The sequence below is a fragment of the Clarias gariepinus genome, chromosome 2, assembly GCF_024256425.1.
Source record: "Clarias gariepinus isolate MV-2021 ecotype Netherlands chromosome 2, CGAR_prim_01v2, whole genome shotgun sequence".
Taxonomy (NCBI): Eukaryota; Metazoa; Chordata; class Actinopteri; order Siluriformes; family Clariidae; genus Clarias; species Clarias gariepinus.
In genome coordinates, this window is record NC_071101.1 from 22,963,384 (window position 1) to 22,982,942 (window position 19,559).

A 19,559-nucleotide genomic window follows, 5' to 3' on the forward strand; every position below is an offset into this window, starting at 1 on the left:
TACTCGCCAACACATCATCACCACACATTGCAGCTGTTCTGACAATTTCTTATGACATTTCTGCTATAGAAATTCCATATTTTAGATTTTAAATTTTATTGAAGAATTTTTCATAAATAGCCTATGCTCTCAACCACCTTCATGGGGGAGTTCTTTTTAAGATCCTAAAGCCCTAGACCAAGTTCTAAAAGACACCTATTTGTTTAGGGTGACAAATTTATTTAAAAACTAGCTTAAAAGACCTCTTACCTATTGATCTACTTTTTTATTCAAAAGTAAATGTATGTATGTATGCATAGTGACTTTACTCTTTACCCTTGTCAAATTTCGACCCTGTGCCTTTATAAAAAGGTCAAAGAAGACGTTACCTTTTTTTCTAAAAATATTCCCTCCCCAACACTATTTTAAGACTCATGGTATTTTAAGGACCTACTGAACCAGTTTGAGGTTATTTTTATTGATGGAGTTCAAAGTACTTCTGTAAGTTTCTCTGGACAAGGGTATCTGGCAAATGCCATAAATGTTAATAAAGTTAATTAGAATATATTTATGAGACAAACTATGGAACTCATGGGTAATGGTAATATTAAAATTTGTTCATTTACTTATGCAAGCTTAAAAGTTTCAAATCATACAGATACAGGAGAAAAACTTTAGTTAAGAACTACATTAACCCAGAATAAAGGGCTTCGATCTCGATTACTTTGACCTCAGCATTGTTGTTGGTGACAGAGTTTAAACCTGCGCGTGTGTGTGTAAAACCTTTGTTAATTAGAAAGCCCAGTGGACAGACTGGTTTGAGCTGACAGGGCATCTACAGTTACTGGGATATTTACTCTTTATAACCAGGTGTGTATGTAGATAGGTATCTCAGAATGCATAAAGCCCTGAAGCAAATGTGTTACATCAGCAGAAGAGCTGAACAGGATTCTGAGGTTACATTTGACACTTTCGGTCAACAGATTAATCTGTACGTATAAATGTAGGGGCTTTTGTAAAAGGAGCATGGTGACGCTGTGATTTCGACACATGACGAAATAAATGGTTGCATGCTTGAGCAGAGGCGTTACAGGGTTTCCTAGTAAATGGAGTTCCGGCAACGCTCCGACAGGGGGCGCCATGATGCGTGGTTGTGCCTTTACGAAGCAGACGAAAAAGAAACGCCAGAATGTCAGGCTGAGCTTCTTTAGTAGTTAGTTACATAACTCTGTCCTCCTGGTGAGGGGAACAGTCGTCTAGGGGGAAGTATTTTAAATGATATTTTGAAAAAGGAATATTTATTAATTTGTAAAGTTCCTCCTTTATTCTGGCTATAGTTAAGTTTAACGAAGGTGTCAGTGTCAGTAGTGAACCGGTTGGGTGTGAATTCGGAAACTCCGTTTTTTCCCCCTGTAAGTAAGTAACTGAAGCAAGTTATTTATTTTTTTATTTTTTTATTTATGTATACTGTGTTTTTAGCATTACAGCGTGTTTATTTCTAAGCGGGTTACTTTATGTTAAACCTTGTGCCTGCAGTATGCTGTAAGTAGACGTGTTTGTTTGTTTGTTTGTTTTGCTGATGGTGTTATCGTTGTTTTGACAGCAGACACTGTGTTTCACCTTCGGCCCTCGACTTCTATTCTGAGTTTCTTCACTCTTATCTAACTCTTTCTCAGCTTTTCTCCACATCTCGACCTGAAGGATGTCTTCATGTACGTGCAGATCTGCTGCGAGTCGACTCTTCAGTACAGCTCATAAAGGTGTGTGTGTGATCAAAGTTTTCAGGCAGTTATTTACTACTGAAGATTCCAGCATTTAATGTAAATCAGCCTTTACCTTCATGACCCTAATAATATCTTAAACCGGCTATGAAATAGGCAGAAGTGATGAAACCGTTTTTAAATTAATGGCAGCTAAATATTATGTATAATAAATAGTATATAAATGTGCAGCTAATATTAGTGAATAAATGGTTTGGTTCTCCCCATCGAGTGATCGCCACAGCAGACTCTCCGATCCACACAGAACTCGGCACAGGTTTTTGCCCTTCCTGATGCCACCCTCACATAGTCTTGTGGGCTTGTGCATTTATTTTTCCTTAACGGGTCACCAAACACTATCTGAAGCAACAGAAACTGCAGAGTTAATATTCTTCATGATTTGGATTATACCTTTTTAGACAGTGATCATGTTTTTGCCAGCTTTATAGCTTCTGCTGTAGATTTTGCCTTCCCATTCAGACCTTCTTTAGTATCATCTTTTTTCCACCAGACCCGTGTTTGCATAATATTGCATGTGAACAACTGTGCAGAGATGGCAGTGTCCACCTAATGTACACATCGTAATTATTTTGTACATTTTCTGCTATGTACACACCGATTGGCCATAACATTACAACACAAAACATTATGCCCAGTATGGTGCGGGTTCTTCTTGTACCCCAGGGGTGACTAAGGGCCCCACATGGCATGGCCTCGCAGTGCATCTGGGCTTGTCCTGTGGAACCGGGATGTGAGTAGCAAATCCTTCGGGAGCTGTGGGTTGTAGATGGGGCATCTGCTGATCTGACTTGTTTGTCCAGCGCATTCCATGGGTTATTGATTGGATTGATATCTGGGGAGTTTGAAGGCTCGGTCGGTAGCCTTGAGCTCTTTGCCTGCTGTGCCCTGTGCACATCAGGCTAGGGTGCACCGGGTGTTCTGGTGCATTTCAATTGTGGCCAGTTTTGACTGTTAACGATTTGTGCTGCATTGGATCCTGCATACTGTGGATAGAACCATGCAATATGACCTTTGGTCTCCATGGGCATGAGTGCTCATGATCCTGTCACCAGTTTAACGGTATATAATTGATAACCAATGTGTTAAGGTTTTGTGGTGTTAATTTTATGGCTGATTGGTGTAAATACTGTACAATCTATTTGTTTTAGCTTGTTTTTAATGAAGTTGCTTGTATAATTAATGTTGTTTGTGCTAGGAAGACAAATACTTATCATACACCATACTGTAATTGCTTCTCTGGTGATTATTTTCTTTTCCTCCTTTCCCTTTATTTAAGATACACTAAACATTCTTGCTAGTCATTGTCACTAGTTTACTGTATTAAATCTGCCTTCTAAAAATGGCAGCTCATCCTTCCCATTCTTCCTTGTCTTGTCATGTGTTAAAAGTTGTTTTAAATTTGCATTTATGTTATGTTTTCTAATACTGCATCAGTCATCAACTTGTGTTCATGCCTTCTGATAAGATAAGATATACCTATATTCGTCCCACAGCGGGGAATTATTTTTTTATGATTATCTTTCATTAAATGTCTATGTATTTATTCTATAGGTTTGTCTTACAGTATTTGCTGGATATGGCCTGATGTTTCTCTGAGCATTTGGATTTCCATAAGTATATTAATGCTTCAGTTGTCTGTGTTTGCAGGTTTTTCACGCTCACACATTAAGTTCTATGCTCTCAGTAGAACAGTGACCCATGAAGTCCATCTACCTCCTGCAGTGCGAATCCAATCGTTCTCAAAGAGTGCTGTGTGTTTCGCTTCAAAAGAGAACACACCGAAAGATGGCTCTAGTGAAGGGGGAAAGGTACTTTATAACAATAGATTTATAAGCACAATGGTTTGCATGTTCATTTCCAGATATTTTCAGACTTCGTTATTTCTTCATGACCGTATTGTTCAGTTAGTTTCCAACTATATAAAAAATGCACAGTGTAGTTTGAATGTGCAGCTTAGATTTTCTTTTTTGTGCAGAAAAGTGCAACAGGTACAGTTGGGAAGAGATCTATGGGTTCGGGTTTGGGCGGGTCAGGAAAAGGAGGAAGTCAGCTACGCTGCCCCAGATGTGGAAACATCTGCACACAGGTGGAGACATTTGTATGTAAGTGTAATTACTTTTTAGATATCTTTATTTAGCTGTATTTTAAATTTAGTTAAGCTTGTCAGAATTACTCTAATTTCTGTAAAAGTTTGTAAGCTTATAACTAAGCTATATGTGTATATCTATTTCTATATTTAAAAAAATTACCACCTGATCATTACTTGTAAACTTCAAGTAAGTAGTATGAGGCTATATGCACTTATGTTATGTCTGTATTTTCCTTTCTAGCATTCACACGTTTTGTGAAATGTGAAAAATGCCATCATTTCTTTGTGGTACTTTCTGAAATTGACTCTAAAAAGGGTCTGAACACGGAGGCAGAATCTGCTGCCGAAGCAGCGGCATTTTCTCAGAAGCCTCCCCCTCCTCCTAAAAAGGTACTAAGAATATTAAATCTGCTATATTCCTAATGCAACTTGGTTCTGTGTAAATAGCAAGGTGTTTAATAAACAAACCTAATGTGAGAATAATGTTAACTTAAGACCAGTAAGGATAAAAGCTAAGCTATGCGTTTGTGTTGTTCCGTTGCAGATTTATGCGTACCTCGATAAACATGTTGTTGGCCAGTCATATGCGAAAAAGGTTCTATCAGTTGCAGTGTATAACCACTACAAACGGATCAACACCAATTTTCCAGCATCAGGTGGACAACCAGTGGGCACAGAGAGGCAGATCTTTATCACTCCTCAGGGTAAGTGTGTCATCCTAACGATAACAAACCCACAGTTTCTATTAAATAAAACTATTAATTTTATGAGTGCGCATTAAATAAATACTAAAGTTCTTATGACTCTTGGTCATTGAGTTCAGCTTATACAAACTACATCTTCTAACACAGGCTTACTCAGTTTACTTACTCAGTTTACTTGCTCCCAGCATGACAAGTTTTTCTGTCCAGTAGATTTTACAGTGAATTTAACTTTAGTAAGATCATTTTACCTACTTTTTGTTTCCTCTGTAGAGCTAGCGATCAGAAGACGCGAAGACGAATACAGATTTGCAAGTAAGTGCATTTTAAAGGTGCATAAAGCAAACACAATAAATAAAATCATAATTTTTATTCATGATATGTACATGCAATGCATTTAAGCTAGACTACCAGATTCTGATAATTCCAGGTGCGGTAATTTCAAAGCTTCTTAGTTTTCTTTTCTTGATACAGCCCAATAATTTAAACTTTCTAAAATCGGGATTTTTATTTTTTATTTTTTTGTGTATGTCTGCATGTGTATTAATTTTCATAGCAGGGTGGAAATAAACTCTACTCAGATATTCTTTCTCGTCACCTGTTTCAAATTATTTTATGACCGTAAAAACGAAAATGGTTGATGCCTGAGATACAGTAACACGTCCATAGCTTTTGTTTTTGACTGATTGCTCAGCTAATTTCTAAAATTGAAGTAACACTGGTTTACTTTCATTAACAGAGCTACTTCAGCTCACTGGAATCGGCCCACACGGAATGTCTGTCCAACAACAGGCCACTCAAAAAGCTGCGCTGGAGAAAAGAGGTGGCGTGGTGCTGGACTCTACTCACAATGACATCAAACTTGAGAAAAGTAACATTGTGCTGCTAGGCCCGACCGGATCAGGTATGGAGCAAACATTTTTTTCCAAGAGCCCTATTTCTCTTAAGTTTAGAGCAATCTAGTTGTTCTAGGAGTTTTTTTTTAATCAATGGTGGCAGAAGTCTCAGTGACTCAGTGGTTAAGGCATTGGACTACGGTTCGGAAGAGCCCAGGTTTAAATCCCACAACCACCAAGTTGCCACTGTTGGGCCCTTGAGCAAGGCCCTTAACCCCTTAACTGCTCGGATGTGTAATAAGATTTTAAAAAAAAAGTAAGTTGCTCTGGATAAGAGCGTTTGCCAAATGCCTAAATGTAAATGTAAGTCTATTCAGATTTCATTACTGAAGGAGTCCAAGGTCCTTTCTTTAGTTGTGTTTTCTCCCCAAAGCTCCTCTTCTAACGCTGCTGTCATCCTAGACTTAGATTCTAATCAGTCAAGCTAGCTCCCCACTTCCTTATCATTTATAGTATGCTTTTGCAATACATTCATATAATACATAGTTTCAAATATTTGGCAGTCTTGGAGGCCTATTTGTAACCTGATTTCCAAGATTTCTTTCTGTTTTTTCCAAGAGTTATAATAGCTTTAAGCATGATGTAACCACAATGTTCATTCATTACTTAATCCTTAGCTTTTGATTTAGTGTGAACAACTTGCTATTTTGGATAAATAAATGCAAAAGCTAACTGGGTTAAGTTGTAATAAGTGTAGTCAGGCAAGTTTTTGTTTGAATTACGACTGATCTTGTGTTGTCCAGGTAAAACGCTCTTAGCACAGACTTTGGCTCGGTGTTTGGATGTTCCCTTTGCCATTTGTGACTGTACTACGCTGACCCAGGCAGGCTACGTAGGTGAGGACATTGAGTCAGTCATTGCAAAGCTGCTGCAAGATGCCAACTACTCAGTGGAGAAAGCCCAACAAGGTGGGTGTATTTATTTAAACAGATCACTTTATTCTAACTCCACTTGAGGTAGAGTATGTGTTTGCAAGACCATGAATAGAGATAGAAGAAAAGTTCCAATCTTTTATCGTGACACAGGTTTAATCTTGGTTGCATTGTGGGATATTAAGGAGCAATTAAAGTAAAACAATTATCTGATGGTAATGCCAATTAGCATAGTGCATGGTTCACATATTAATTTCTGATTATATAGTGTGCAAAATGGGACCTTTCCAACATTCCCAAAGTGATTTCAGAACATACATTTTTGACAGTTCTTGGTCTTGGTCTTGATGTCACATGCTCTAATCATCTACAAATTGATGCATTAGCTATGAAATGTTAAGATGTACTCAAGAATCACCCAGGCCCTCTTCACCCCCTGTACCAGATGTTTTTTTTATTTTAACCATCATAAGATTCGGGATCAGAATTGTGAACGTGAGAAAACCAACTATATGTAATCTCTAAAGATTGTTCACTGTAAGAAACAAAATAGAGACATGGTTTACGTTTTTGTTTTAAGTTTAAAATTATCTTCTTATTTACTTTTATTATATGCATCATGAACAGTTTTGTTGTCTTCACATAAGTCTTTTAAAGCACTTTGGGCTGTTCTTTACTTAGATATTGTTAGTATATATTTTAGTACATATTAGTTATACGTATGCTCATACAAAAATGTTTTATGATTATTCTGAACACGACTTTCTCACATTTGCACAAACCTTGTTGTTTTGTTCTGGCTCCACAGGAATCGTGTTTCTGGATGAGGTGGATAAGATCGGCAGTGTTCCAGGAATTCATCAGCTCCGAGACGTAGGAGGAGAGGGTGTCCAGCAGGTGTGTAATTTGAAACATTTGTTCATTGTGAGTGCTGCAATAGTTTTCTGGGATTTTTATTTGCGTCATTAACCATGTAATATCCGTGTAGTCAATACACAGTACAAGATGACATATAGTGCACAAAAGTGGAAGGACGGAAAATTTGTTTTGTATGCCCTTGTGAAGCATTAGTGTACAAGGAGCAGTTGAACGCTTTGGGAATTTGCCAAAAGTTCCAGTAACAGGAACACACAAAATCATGATGAATAATATGGTAGTAGTCTAACCATAAAGTGCTATATACTTACTTTGTTCTTGTGTTATTGTGTGAAAGCCAGGCTTTTATATCCTTAGGTCCAGCTCAAGCTAATGGCTATAAATGGATTATTCTCCTTCTAAAGCAATCTTTTTCTCCTGTCTAGCAGGATAGTGTTCCACAGCTGTAATAATGTAGGAAAGCAAATTTTATTTAGGCTAAATAATACATAATCAGTTTTAAAGTAAATGATCATTAGCTAGTAAGCAGCAAAACAATATAATTCTGGTAATATCAGAATTGATGTTAAGCGCTTTCTGTTTTCAATTCAGAAATCGATTATATAGAACAATATACTCGTATTTACATAATGCCAGATGGATCTGAAGCAAGACTGTATCCTAGTTCATTCAAATGATCTACTGTATAACATTACAACTTAAAACATTAAGCCCATTATAGAGTAGATTCCCCTGTGTCACCAGAAAAGCTCTGACCCCTCGTTGGCCTGGTCTGACATCACAGGTTGCCCACTGGTTTCCTCTGGCATAATTGGTATAAATAATTGATAATCAGTGTTAATTTTATGGCTGATTGGTGTATGTATTTTATGTGTGTTAAAGCTGCTCTTAAATTTTAATTACTTGTGCTTAGGGTTTGTTAAAACTCTTGGAGGGCACTATAGTGAATGTTCCAGAAAAGAACAGCAGAAAGATGCGAGGTGAAACAGTACAGGTAGACACAACCAACATCTTGTTTGTGGCTTCAGGAGCCTTCAGCGGGCTTGACCGAATCATTAGCCGCAGGAAGAATGAAAAGGTAAGAGATATATTAGTTCATTAGTGCTACGTATTAGTGTGTAGCAGTAATCTCTGACAACAGTGCCCTATACATACAGTAGACCCTCATTTAAGATTGTGTGTGTGCAGTACCTTGGATTTGGCTCCGCCTCTAACATGGGGAAGGGACGGCGAGCAGCAGCAGCAGCTGATCTGGCTAATAGCTCAGGCAGTGAGCTGGACACGGTGGCTGAGATGGAGGAGAAAGATCAGCTCCTGAGACATGTAGAGGCACGTGACCTCATTGAGTTTGGCATGATCCCAGAGTTTGTAGGTCGGCTGCCCATCGTAGTGCCTTTGCACAGTCTGGATGAGCAAACACTAGTGCGTATTCTCACTGAGCCCCAGAACGCCGTGGTGCCTCAGTACCAGGCCCTCTTCAACATGGATAAGGTAAACTTCAGTGCTATTCTTCCTATCAGAGTGATTGTATATTATACAGCTTTCCTGTCAGCTTTAACTAGCCCGGCCATTCTTCTCTAAACACACTTCTGCACAAGATTTGTCATGAAACTTCCACACACTGAATGTTTCCTTTTTTCAGTGTAAAGACTACGGAAATTGCTGCAATTCTTAAACCAGTTCATTTTACATGAACACAATCAAAATGATTGAGATCCCATTTTCCCCAATGTTTGCCATGAACTTTACTTGAATCTCTTGTACCTGTACCTGCATGACATTATGCTTTGCGCTGCTGCCACATGATTGGCTGATCGAATAGTTGCAGCATACACCTGTAAATGAATAGGAGTAAGCTTTTGGTAAACATGTATTTCATAAGCTAATGTATAAATGTGTTTAAAAATGTGTAGATGTACTTTACTATGATTATACCATATTTGGAGATAGAGGGAGGTGGACCTAAACCTACAGTATATACAACCATTAACCAAAAGTCTCCATGTTGGTGCTCTGAGCTGTTATATAAGCTGTGATGTCTGGTGCGTTGTGTTTCAGTGTGAGCTGAAAGTGGATCCTGATGCACTCAGGGCGATTGCCAGACTGGCTCTTCAGAAGAGGACTGGAGCCAGAGGCCTCCGATCCATCATGGTACACACTTCTCACATACACACTTCTCACACACACACACACACACACACACACACACACACACACACACACACACACACACACACACACACACACACTGTGTTTCCTCTTTCTTTCCAGGTGGCTTCTGTCGTAACTGTGTTATGTTGTGTTCTTTAGGAGAAGTTACTGTTGGAGCCTATGTTTGAGGTGCCACAGTCAGATATTGTGTCTGTGGAGTTGGATAAGGATGTGATTTTGGGCAAGGCTGAACCACGCTATATTAGGTAAACGTTATTTAGGAATGTTTCATTTATATTGTTCTGACTTTAAGAGTTCTGGACACACTATGAAATTGGAGAATAATAATCAATGTGCGTGTGTGTGCAGAACTTTATCTAAAGAGACCATAGAGGATGAATCTGACTGTGACATTGAAGAGGAAAACTGGACAAGACAGGCAGATGTAGCCAACAACTAATAATGCAGCTGGGAAACATTCAACAATCTCTTTGGACCCAAAAGCTTAGAAAACCAGAAGCAACATTGTTCTGTTTTGGATTAAACAGGACCCCAGTTTCAACCTAAAGCAGAGACAAGAAACCTTTAACAAATATAAGCTCAATATTAAGAATTAGACAGACCTCCCTAATCACCAACTGGTCCTGCATTCCATGTAGTTACTTTCCACAGAAAGTAACTACACACAATCAAGCAGGCTTAAATTACTTATGTCTTAGACAGCTAAAAATTAGGTCAATGTTTTATATATATCTAAAAAGAAATCTGTTTTTCTGATTGAGTTTTGGTGAATATTGGGAATGTGTCCTCAAATGGGATCATAAAATGTATTATTGGGGCATACACAGACCAACTTGTCCATTATTTAATAAGAGTATTTCAGCTTCACTTAACTGGTACTGCTTTTTCTACCTCTTTATCAATAGTAATGAATGTGATGCTGCTCTGTGTTTATCTGCTTTAGACTACCTATCATTTAACTAAGAAAGCTGCTGTAGAGGACAGATTTTTCCAACAATGTGCAAGCTATTGCAAAAACAGCACAAGTGACCTTTTTAAATGTGTTAATATGTGCCCTTTTACCCACCCCTCCCTCATCTTAGCAGATGTACTGTATGTTTGATTTATATACAGTATTACATAAAATACTCTTCAAATTGAAATAACTGATGACACATCAAACCTCAGTGCGGCATATGGTTTAGAAATACTATCTGTACACATGCTTGTATGTTAAATTTACAACAATAAGGAAACGTTTGTACACATTAGTGGTGTACTTTTTTTTTTTTTTTTCCCAAAAGATTTTATTGAAATAGGATTTCTTCCATTTCAAATGTCAGCGAACTACCAAAAAGCCTGTTACTTTGGAAGTTATACATCATTATTTAAAAATATAAATAAAAGGTGTATACATGTAATATCTTCTTTTGTGTTATTGCTGTTTAAACTGTATTGATTAAAAAAATCAAAGATGGCTAAAAAATATGAGATTTTGTTTGTGCAGTGTATTTGTTAAGCCTGTAGGGGACAGTATATGCCAAGTTCCCTAATCCACTTTTAAAAGACCTTTAACTCCCATTACCTGCTAGTAGTTTTCCAGTTTCCCCTAATAATCCACATCTGTCTTTAGACCTTTCGGGAATATAAAACTTGTCATTCTTTATATCATTTTGAAATATTTTTAGTTTCCATGGTTGAGTGCAGTAGGAAGCAAACTTCTAAATCACACTCCATGCCCAAAAATGTACTGTATATAGTGTATGTGGAGTCCCTGAGAATAAGGTGAGAAAAAAGCCCTGCCTCTGTAGTCACCATGCAGCCCTGTGCAGTGGAAATCCTCTCTCAGTGATATTTCTTCTCTGACATCCTTCTCAGCACCTCACTACTGAACTGGTATGTAAGTTTCTTCTTGACTTTTTTGACCTCTCCTGTCTTGCCATAGTTACGCAGAGCTCTAGCCATCTTCTGATAGGTCATTCTCTTGCGGTTGCCCTTCTGCAGGCCCCAGCGGCTGGCCAGCATCTCCTTGTGTTTGGAAGAGAACTGAAAGGTGCCTCTCTCTCTGTCCACCCACCAAATGCAGTCTTTCATATCCCCATCTCTGAGCAGCTCCAGAAGGAACTGATATAGACGCATTTTTCTTTTGTTGCCTGGAGAGCCAGAAAAAAATAAACAAGACTTGTACAACTCTCTGTCTGGGAGACATAGCAGATTTCAACCTTGCAACCACAGTTTTATATTTACTTCTGTTTTCAGAACTGACAATTTAACAATGATATTCTGACATATCATGACTATTGTATGTACCTTGATAACACTGACTTTATTGCTATCTCCAGTAACATATACAGTAGCTAGCTGGATGTTAAAGTATCATTTGATGAAAACAATTTTTTTTTTTTTACGTTAAGTTGTCATGCAGTACTGTGCAAAAGTTATGAGCCACTCCTGATTTCTTCACTCACTCTCTCACTCATCTTCTATACCGCTTTATCCTGTATTCAGGGTCACGGGGACCTGGAGCCTATCCCAGCAGGCTTAGGGCACGAGGCAGGTACATTCTGGACAGGGTGCCAATCCATTGCACGGCGCACACACATACACACACTTAAACTCTCATTTACACACTACGGGCAATTTGGGAACGGCAATTAGCCTAACTTGCATATCTTTGGACTGTGGGAGGAAACCCAACAAGCACGGGGAGAACATGCTAACTTGGACCCTAGAGGTGCAAGGTGACAGTGCTAACCACTACACCACCGTGCATATAAAATTCATATTAAATTAAATAATATAGAATAAATAAAAGAAATGTTAAAAATGTTTTACTGTGACATGCTGCCAAGTGTCAAGTGTCTTTAAAAATTGGTTCCTTATGTAATCAACCAACTTCATTTCCCCTCTCATCTGTTCCTGCCACTCAGCATTCAGCATCACCAGTATAATAATCACTGTCCTGATCATCTTTCATCATCTGCACCTGTTTTGCACTGGTTCACCCCTCAAGGTAGTTGGGTTTTTATGCTTAAATGATTCATAGGTCAGTGTGTTGTTTAACAAACAAACAAATCTTCCCTTAAAACTGGTCAGGTACAGGGACTGGAAATGTTAAGCTGGAAATGTAAAGGCAAAGGTCCCTTTTTCAGGACTGTGTATTTCAACAATAATGTTGTAAAAATCCAAATAACTTTACAGATCTTCATTGTAAAGGGTTTAAACAATGTTTTCCATGCATGTTCAATTAACCATAATCAATTAATTAACATGCACCTGTGGAATGGTCGTTAAGACCGAAACAGCTTACAGAAAGTAGGCATTTAAGGTCACAGTTCTAAAAACGCAGGACACTAAAGAGACTTGTCTACCGACTGTGAAAAACACCCAAAGAAAGATGCCCAGGGTCCCTGCTCATCTGCGTGAACGTGCATTAGGCATGCTGCAGGGAGGCATGAGGACTGCTGATGTGGCTAGGGCAATAAATCGCCATGTCCGCACTGTGAGACGCCTAAGACAGCGCTACAGGGAGACGGGAAGGACAGCTGATCATCCTCGCAGTGGAAGACCACGTGTAACAACACCTGCACAGGAACGGTACATCCGAATATCACACCTGCGTGACAGGTACAGGATGGCCACAACAACTGCCCGAGTCACACCAGGAACACACAATCCCTCCATCTATGCTCAGACTGTCCGCAATAGGCAGTCCATGAGGAGGAGATGCACTGCAGTACTTCAAGCAGCTGGTGGCCACACCAGATACTGACTGGTACTTTTGATTTTGAGCCTCCCTTCATTCAGGGACACATTGGGAAGCATTTTTAGTTTATGTCTTATGGTGTTGACTCTTTTAGTGTTCATATAAATATTTACACATTAAGTTTACTGGAAGTAAAAACAGTTGAAAGTCAGAGGACGTTTCATTTTTTGCTGAGTATAGTATATATAATGCAGGAACAGATTTTTTAGAATAATCATACCATAGGTCTGAAAAGTAGAATGAGTTAAAAATAAGAACGTGTAACTTCCACTTAAACTCCAAAACCCAACTTCAAAAGCAAAGATTTATTATACTCCTACAGTACAGTGCATTATCAAGAAAGGTATTAAATGACTACATGTTTTGGGAAAAGTGTGTTCAAGAGCAAAGCGCTGTAAAGTTTTAGTCACCCTTGGAATTTATATGAGGCATTGCATCATTTGTCAGTTGCTGTGAAGTGACCTTTCTGTTTTCTCCTCTTAATCTCAAATGACGTTGCTTGGTTTGTTACAAAAACAAAAAACACATGAAACACCTACACTGTTCTCTCACTGCAATTACATTCTTCCTGCTATGTGTGGGTCAGGTTTTTCCTGAGTTCCACTCAGCTGCCAGTTACAGGTATGTGAATACATGGTGTTATACAAGGACTGAGGAACAGTATAAGAGGACAGGTTGCTGTCATGTTTTCATCTTTTGCAAGAGGGATCAGGTCACTTTTTTGCTAAACACAGCCTTTGCTGAGGTCAGAGTCTGTGGCACTAACGGCAAAATGACTGCACGGAACATTTAGAAATGGCATTTTACATTTTCTTTCTTATCAGCAGAAATTTACAAGGAATCAGCATCTATGATACAGGAATGTATTTCAAACTGCTGTATTGCTAAATGTTGTTTTCACTATAGCTTTAAGATTTTTTTAGAAGGTTGTAGCCTTCATTGTAACTTATCCACCTGCAATACGGTGAAATTCTTTTTTTGTGTATGCAAGCCTTTTAGACAAATAGGAACACTGGGTGTGTTATGATGCAGCAACCCTGGAGCAGAAGGGTCTTGGTCAAGGACCGGACAGTGTCACCCTGGCAATGCCATGGCTTAAACTTAACCTTCTCATCATCTGTCCAGAAACTGAACCACTGAATCACAGCTGCTCCTATGAGCCCTGTGTGTTGTAGGTTAACCATTATTTTTATGTCTGTGTCTTTTAAGCCTTCATTTTCTCCCTCACCTGTTATGCTAGTGGATGTGCTAGGAAGGTGTGGATCATGGTCCTCCTCTCCCTCAGATACCTCAAATGGTGGACTACGTGCCCCTGTGTCCTCATCATCTGTGCTGCAGTGGGCAGGAGGAGAGCGCTGGTAGAGTGGGTGAGAGACATACGCAAACTGTGGAGCAGAACAATATTCATTCATTGATTTGTTTAAATCAATAAGTCTTGTTTGCTGAGCCAATGCAAAAATCAAAGAAGAAACAAAGCACAATATTTTTAGGCATGGAATACCAATCAATGTACAAACAGCGTTTAGACTAAGCATCCCTTTTTAAATAAAATGTTGCTGTTAAAAAAAAATGCAGTGCTAATAATAACACATTAATAACACATTTCTGGTCAAAAAACTTCTTTAAACCAATCGCTAGGTCCAACCTTAACTCATTGAGATTGAGTAAGGGTGCTGAACTTTTTTTTCTTTTCTTTTTTTTTAAACCCATCTTGTGGGTAAAAATGACTACATTGCTCGGCTCTACACACCCAGTTTGTTATGGTTACAGTGTGCACGTTGCTTAGGGTGCAGCGTCTTTTTTCATATCAGCACAAAATCTACAGGCAGCACAGTTCTCTACCAAAAAAAATTAAATCATTAAATAAATAATTTGTACATTAATTGGTATTACCAAGCTGCCTTACTCAACTAAACTGTCCTAATATTATATTCATGAACATTTTAAAACCGTGAACAACAAACGCATATAATGCAGGAGGGGAGTTAACTTAACCAACTATTAACCTGTGCTGAATAATGTTTGCACCCATAACACAAACTAAAGAAAAAAAGGTAAGTTAGTGTTAACTATAAGTTTAATATGTTAGTATGTATGTAAGTATTCAATTTAATTTTTAAATCCCTATGACATTGTTTTATTTATTCCCAGTATCCAGTAACTTCAGACATATTTTCTCTTTAAATACTTTCAGTTATAGTAGTCCAACACTGCAAACTACACATTAACAGTATTAGAAATACAGTATAACGGTGAAAGTTTTATTATAAAGTAAGGCAAAAAGGTAAAAGCATTTTTTTTGTGGAAGCAACTAATCTGACATGGCAAAGATCAGGTAAAATACATTTATTGGAACAATTTATAACATTTTATTGGGTAGAATTATGTATTTTGTTTTGCCTGTGTTTATTGTGTTATAGACAAGAAACATGCTAAGTTGACACAATCTCGAGAACAGCACCCCCATACTCGGAAACCACAGAATTACCTTATAATGAAAGAGGAACTGCTAAAGCTATTGTGTCAGAAAAAAGGGGCTTTAACCAGTTACATTAACTTCAATGTTTTTTTTTTTCTAATAATTAGATTTCTTTTTTTTTGGATCCTTTGTAACCTTTCTTTCCTTTTTATCAAATGTTTCATTACATTGGCACTATTTAAAAAAAATCATATCAATACTATCGTTCATGTATATTTTATTAATATTTGACATTTGGTACTATATTTAACAGGATTTGTGCCTCCATGTTAATAGGAGCTCTGTTGTTAAGACTACATGAGGTGTGTGTGTGTGTGTGTGTGTGTGTCGCATGTCCCTGATTAAGGGATAGCAGTGGCCACAGTCTTCAGTCAGGAAAAGACAATGTTGAGCAATCAGTCTGTGTGACTGCAGTGTTTCAGCGGTTCTCGGTGCAGATGGTCTCTGTGACATCCTGCCTCGTGTTCATCTCTTTAAGCACAATTATGTTTATTTATTAATTTCTTAATAAGACAATTCAACTTTAGCTTAATCCTATTATCTATTGTTCAGTGCTCATCAAATTGTGTTTACTGTGACCTGACATTAGGGGTGACTTGTAAAGAGAAAGAAAAAAGATCTTTGAAAGAATAAATCTCTGACACTGAGCAATAGATTTGCATCCAAGTTCAAACAAAGCAATTCTTACTTGAGGTTGATGCCTAGCTCGTTCTCTCTTTACAGGTGAAATATGAAATTAAAAGGCTTGAAAATGTATTATACTTTGCTACCAAAAAAAAAAAAGAGAATATTTTCTTGTTTTGTAGTAAGCTAGAGTTTCCTCGCATAGACCAGTTTCTATTAATTTACATATTAATATGTAAAAGGCTTCCTAATTTTTTTTAAGCAGAGAATCTAACTGTTAGATGATCTCCATTCTCTAACTTCCTAGTTAGTTAAATCACATGTGACTGAGCAGGGGAATAAACAGGCTGCTGAACTACTGAGTCTCCACGACTGGGGATTTCTAGAATGGTCTTCTGACCTGTAATGTGTGCGTATTTATATACACAATATAATGAACCATTGGTACATTAGTAAGTGTTTAAGGACTAACCTGAGGTGTGACCACAGGCACAAAAGGCCCCAGGCCTGAATCCAGAGGTGGGTGATAAGACTCCAAATCACCATAGTAGTAAGTGGCAGGGTGTAGTTCAGTGAAGTGACCACTCGAAGCGATCTCCAGCTCACTCTGGTGAGTGTGATCAGAGTGGTAGTCCCATCCACCTTCTGAAAGCAAAAGGAAATGTAAAATATATAAATCCTTTTTTTTTTCAGTTGTTCTGAATTATTGATACTATTTCATTTTATAAAAACATTGACATTAAACACATTTAAGTAAAGGTACAGGGACTTCGGTAAGAAACTTGAACACTTGTTTAAAGTGGTCTAACATGTCCTAAATGTCTTACTTACTGTATGTGTTTCCCTGCATTTTTCTGCATAGTATACTGTGTATGGTTGTATATATGACAAAAAAAATTTGAATTTGAATATCTTACTGTGTTTAGGTGTTGCTAGGTGTTTAGAATATGTACAGTATTCTTAGTGATTGTTTGATTCTGGTGGTCCCTTGTCTTTATTATCACTTTGTGGGATGTACGTAGACAGGAGACGAGTATGAGGCAGGTGTGTAATTAATCTTATCATTTAAAGCCCATATTCCCTATGGCGCAAATCTTTTATGTAATGGTTGCCTGCTGTTAATACCTCTATGTTCATAATGAGTAAAAGAGAAGTATGGTTTAAGATTGAGACAGCAACCACTATAGTATAAGTCGCAGAAGATAGCAACAACTTTTGAGCTATTAAATTAAAATCAAGTGGGTCTGTAAATCATACACAATGCATGGTATCAAAAAAGTGTTTGTAACCAAAAAAAAACTATTGTAAGCACTCAACACACAAATGCAACTTAAATTATTTATTGTAAATTGTTCTTAAATAATTAGAAGTTAGTTAACTTGTTTTTACTATATTGGCTAAAATCAATCCAATTGGCTTGCTGCTACCAGGTAGCACTTGCATCAGATTGGAGCAGCAGTGGAACTGGAGCACAAACCACAACATCTGATCAAATGAAAAGTCGGGAAAATTTTCCCAACCACTTTCTAATTTCCATGATTTGTTTCCTTATCAGGCATTTTTAACCATCAAATTAAAGAATTCAATTATTACCATATTTAATTATAATATTTCATTTACAACTTATTAATACACACACACACACACACATATATATATATATATATATATATATATATATATATATATATATATATATAAACATATAAATGAGTTGTAAATAAAATAATAAAGAAGTTTTTATTTAAGAAATTAAGAAAATAATCATAGTTTATAAAAATAAAATCCAAATGTGATATATCACATACTGAATTGAAAAACCTGTCATTAATTTTTTTTCTTGATTTAAAATATCTAGATTTTTTTTAGATTGATGAAGAAAACCTTTTGTAAAACAAATGTTTTATTTTTTATGGATATATAAAATGCTAAATGTTTTCTTTTTGTCCCAGTCATATTTTACCAACAGCTTTTTAAAAAGCATTTTGCGTAATTTAAATGTTTTTGTAAATTTATTGATTGGTTGATTTATTGATTTATTTGTTTATTTATTTCACTTACCCATATGACCATCTGCATCACTAGTTATGTATGGGTAAAAATCATATTGCGGTCGGAAAACTGAATCATACGCACCAATTTCATCTGAAGACTGAAGGTAAAACAAATAAAACAGAGAATGTTGTAGCAGAATATTTCAATCAACTTATATTTACTCATCAACTTATATATACTTATACTTATATAATTTAATAATAATAATAATAATAATAATTTAATAATTTAATACAATAACAATCCTAATAATAATGAATTAGTAATAAACTCAAATGAAAACAATTGTACCTTAAACATTTTCTTTTGCATTGTAAAGCATAATAGAGCACAATATATTTTACATAAGTATTTCGTATCAGCGTATAGCATGCACTTATAACATGTATCATAGCAGATACTTACTGATGAAATGACACAACCCTCCATTCTGTGATGTATAATCTTCTCACGCATATAGCTCTAACTATATTTCTCTCTGTTACATTAAGAACAAAAGTTGGAAAAGTAAACTTATCCTTTGTTATTTTTTTCTTCTGTTACACTAAAATTAGGGAAAGGAAAGTGAAATGGTGACAAATGCCTCTAGAGGTCTTTATTACCCCTCACTGACGGTTCTCTCTACGCTGACAGTTCCTGATTTTGCTCAGGTCAGAAGGATGGAGCCTATGAATAACTGTAGTTCACTTGTTGTTCTGTCATTTCAGAGCAGCCAATCATGTTATATTTCAAAGAATTGCTATTGGTTTTATTTGGTATTTTCATTTATTTTCTTTCTTTTTTTTTGTTTTGGTGATATTGTATTTTCTGAATGAAGAGGCCATTTAAAAGACATATCACCATTTACTTTGGATTTTACAGGTTTTTTCAATTTTTTAAATCTTTTCACTCTTTAGGAGTTTGCCCTACAAAAACCTAATAGTAAACCTGAACTGGTTAATATTTCTGTTCCTGCCTTGGATTTGAATCATAAAGAAACAATGGAACAACAACCATGTAACAATTTAAGTTTGCCAAACATACACTGAAATAAATGAACAAGGTGGCATCGTAATTTTTATTTTCAATTAAATTTTTTTACACATGCTAATTACAATGTTGCAGGTAATTATTTTTTGGAAAGGGGGATTTTTTTTTATAATCGTAATGTCTGTATGCAGACCTTTTAATTACAAAAATTACTAAACCCAAGCAATGCAAGGGAATTTTTCTGTAAAAGATAATGCATTGTATGAGCTGAAGAGTGTCACAAACATTAGGGTTAACCAAAGTGAAGTTCCAAAAGATTCT

The 19,559-nt window shown here is 36.8% G+C and overlaps 2 protein-coding genes across 5 annotated transcripts; one reads left to right on the forward strand and one right to left on the reverse strand.

Moving 5' to 3' along the window:
• The first annotated feature begins 1,176 nt into the window (after positions 1-1,176).
• On the forward strand, positions 1,177-10,831 carry clpxb (caseinolytic mitochondrial matrix peptidase chaperone subunit Xb). Of its 4 annotated transcripts, none has more exons than XM_053478299.1 (15): positions 1,177-1,395; positions 1,583-1,739; positions 3,408-3,568; positions 3,736-3,862; positions 4,091-4,239; positions 4,394-4,553; positions 4,824-4,865; positions 5,290-5,454; positions 6,190-6,354; positions 7,127-7,215; positions 8,108-8,272; positions 8,383-8,685; positions 9,253-9,345; positions 9,505-9,611; positions 9,715-10,831. In XM_053478299.1, exons 2-15 carry the CDS (start codon positions 1,682-1,684, stop codon positions 9,803-9,805), a joined length of 1,875 nt encoding a protein of 624 aa, XP_053334274.1. In that variant the 5' UTR covers positions 1,177-1,395; positions 1,583-1,681; the 3' UTR covers positions 9,806-10,831. The 4 variants fall into 4 exon arrangements, with proteins under 4 accessions (XP_053334274.1, XP_053334290.1, XP_053334283.1 ...); XM_053478315.1 differs by having other exon boundaries at positions 1,656-1,739; XM_053478308.1 differs by having other exon boundaries at positions 1,177-1,391.
• Positions 10,650-18,923, reverse strand: spi1a (Spi-1 proto-oncogene a). The gene is made up of 5 exons (XM_053478338.1): positions 18,675-18,923; positions 18,276-18,366; positions 16,687-16,859; positions 14,340-14,496; positions 10,650-11,498 (listed from the first exon to the last, which is right to left on the reverse strand). The coding sequence occupies exons 1-5, from the start codon at positions 18,723-18,725 to the stop codon at positions 11,191-11,193; spliced, it is 780 nt and encodes a 259-aa protein (XP_053334313.1). The 5' UTR covers positions 18,726-18,923; the 3' UTR covers positions 10,650-11,190.
• Between the last annotated feature and the right edge of the window lie 636 nt (positions 18,924-19,559).

What these genes read in the sequence shown, in the direction of transcription:
- spi1a (XM_053478338.1), bottom strand. Translation starts at nt 18,725, where the DNA reads ATGCGTGAGAAGATTATACATCACAGAATGGAGGGTTGTGTCATTTCA. An exon ending in AGGGTTGTGTCATTTCATCA is followed by an intron (nt 18,367 to 18,674) that starts GTAAGTATCTGC and finishes TTTTACCTTCAG; the next exon opens with TCTTCAGATGAAATTGGTGC. An exon ending in TGATGCAGATGGTCATATGG is followed by an intron (nt 16,860 to 18,275) that starts GTAAGTGAAATA and finishes TTTTGCTTTCAG; the next exon opens with AAGGTGGATGGGACTACCAC.
- clpxb (XM_053478299.1), top strand. Translation starts at nt 1,682, where the DNA reads ATGTCTTCATGTACGTGCAGATCTGCTGCGAGTCGACTCTTCAGTACA. An exon ending in GCCGCAGGAAGAATGAAAAG is followed by an intron (nt 8,273 to 8,382) that starts GTAAGAGATATA and finishes GTGTGTGTGCAG; the next exon opens with TACCTTGGATTTGGCTCCGC. An exon ending in GCTGAACCACGCTATATTAG is followed by an intron (nt 9,612 to 9,714) that starts GTAAACGTTATT and finishes GTGTGTGTGCAG; the next exon opens with AACTTTATCTAAAGAGACCA.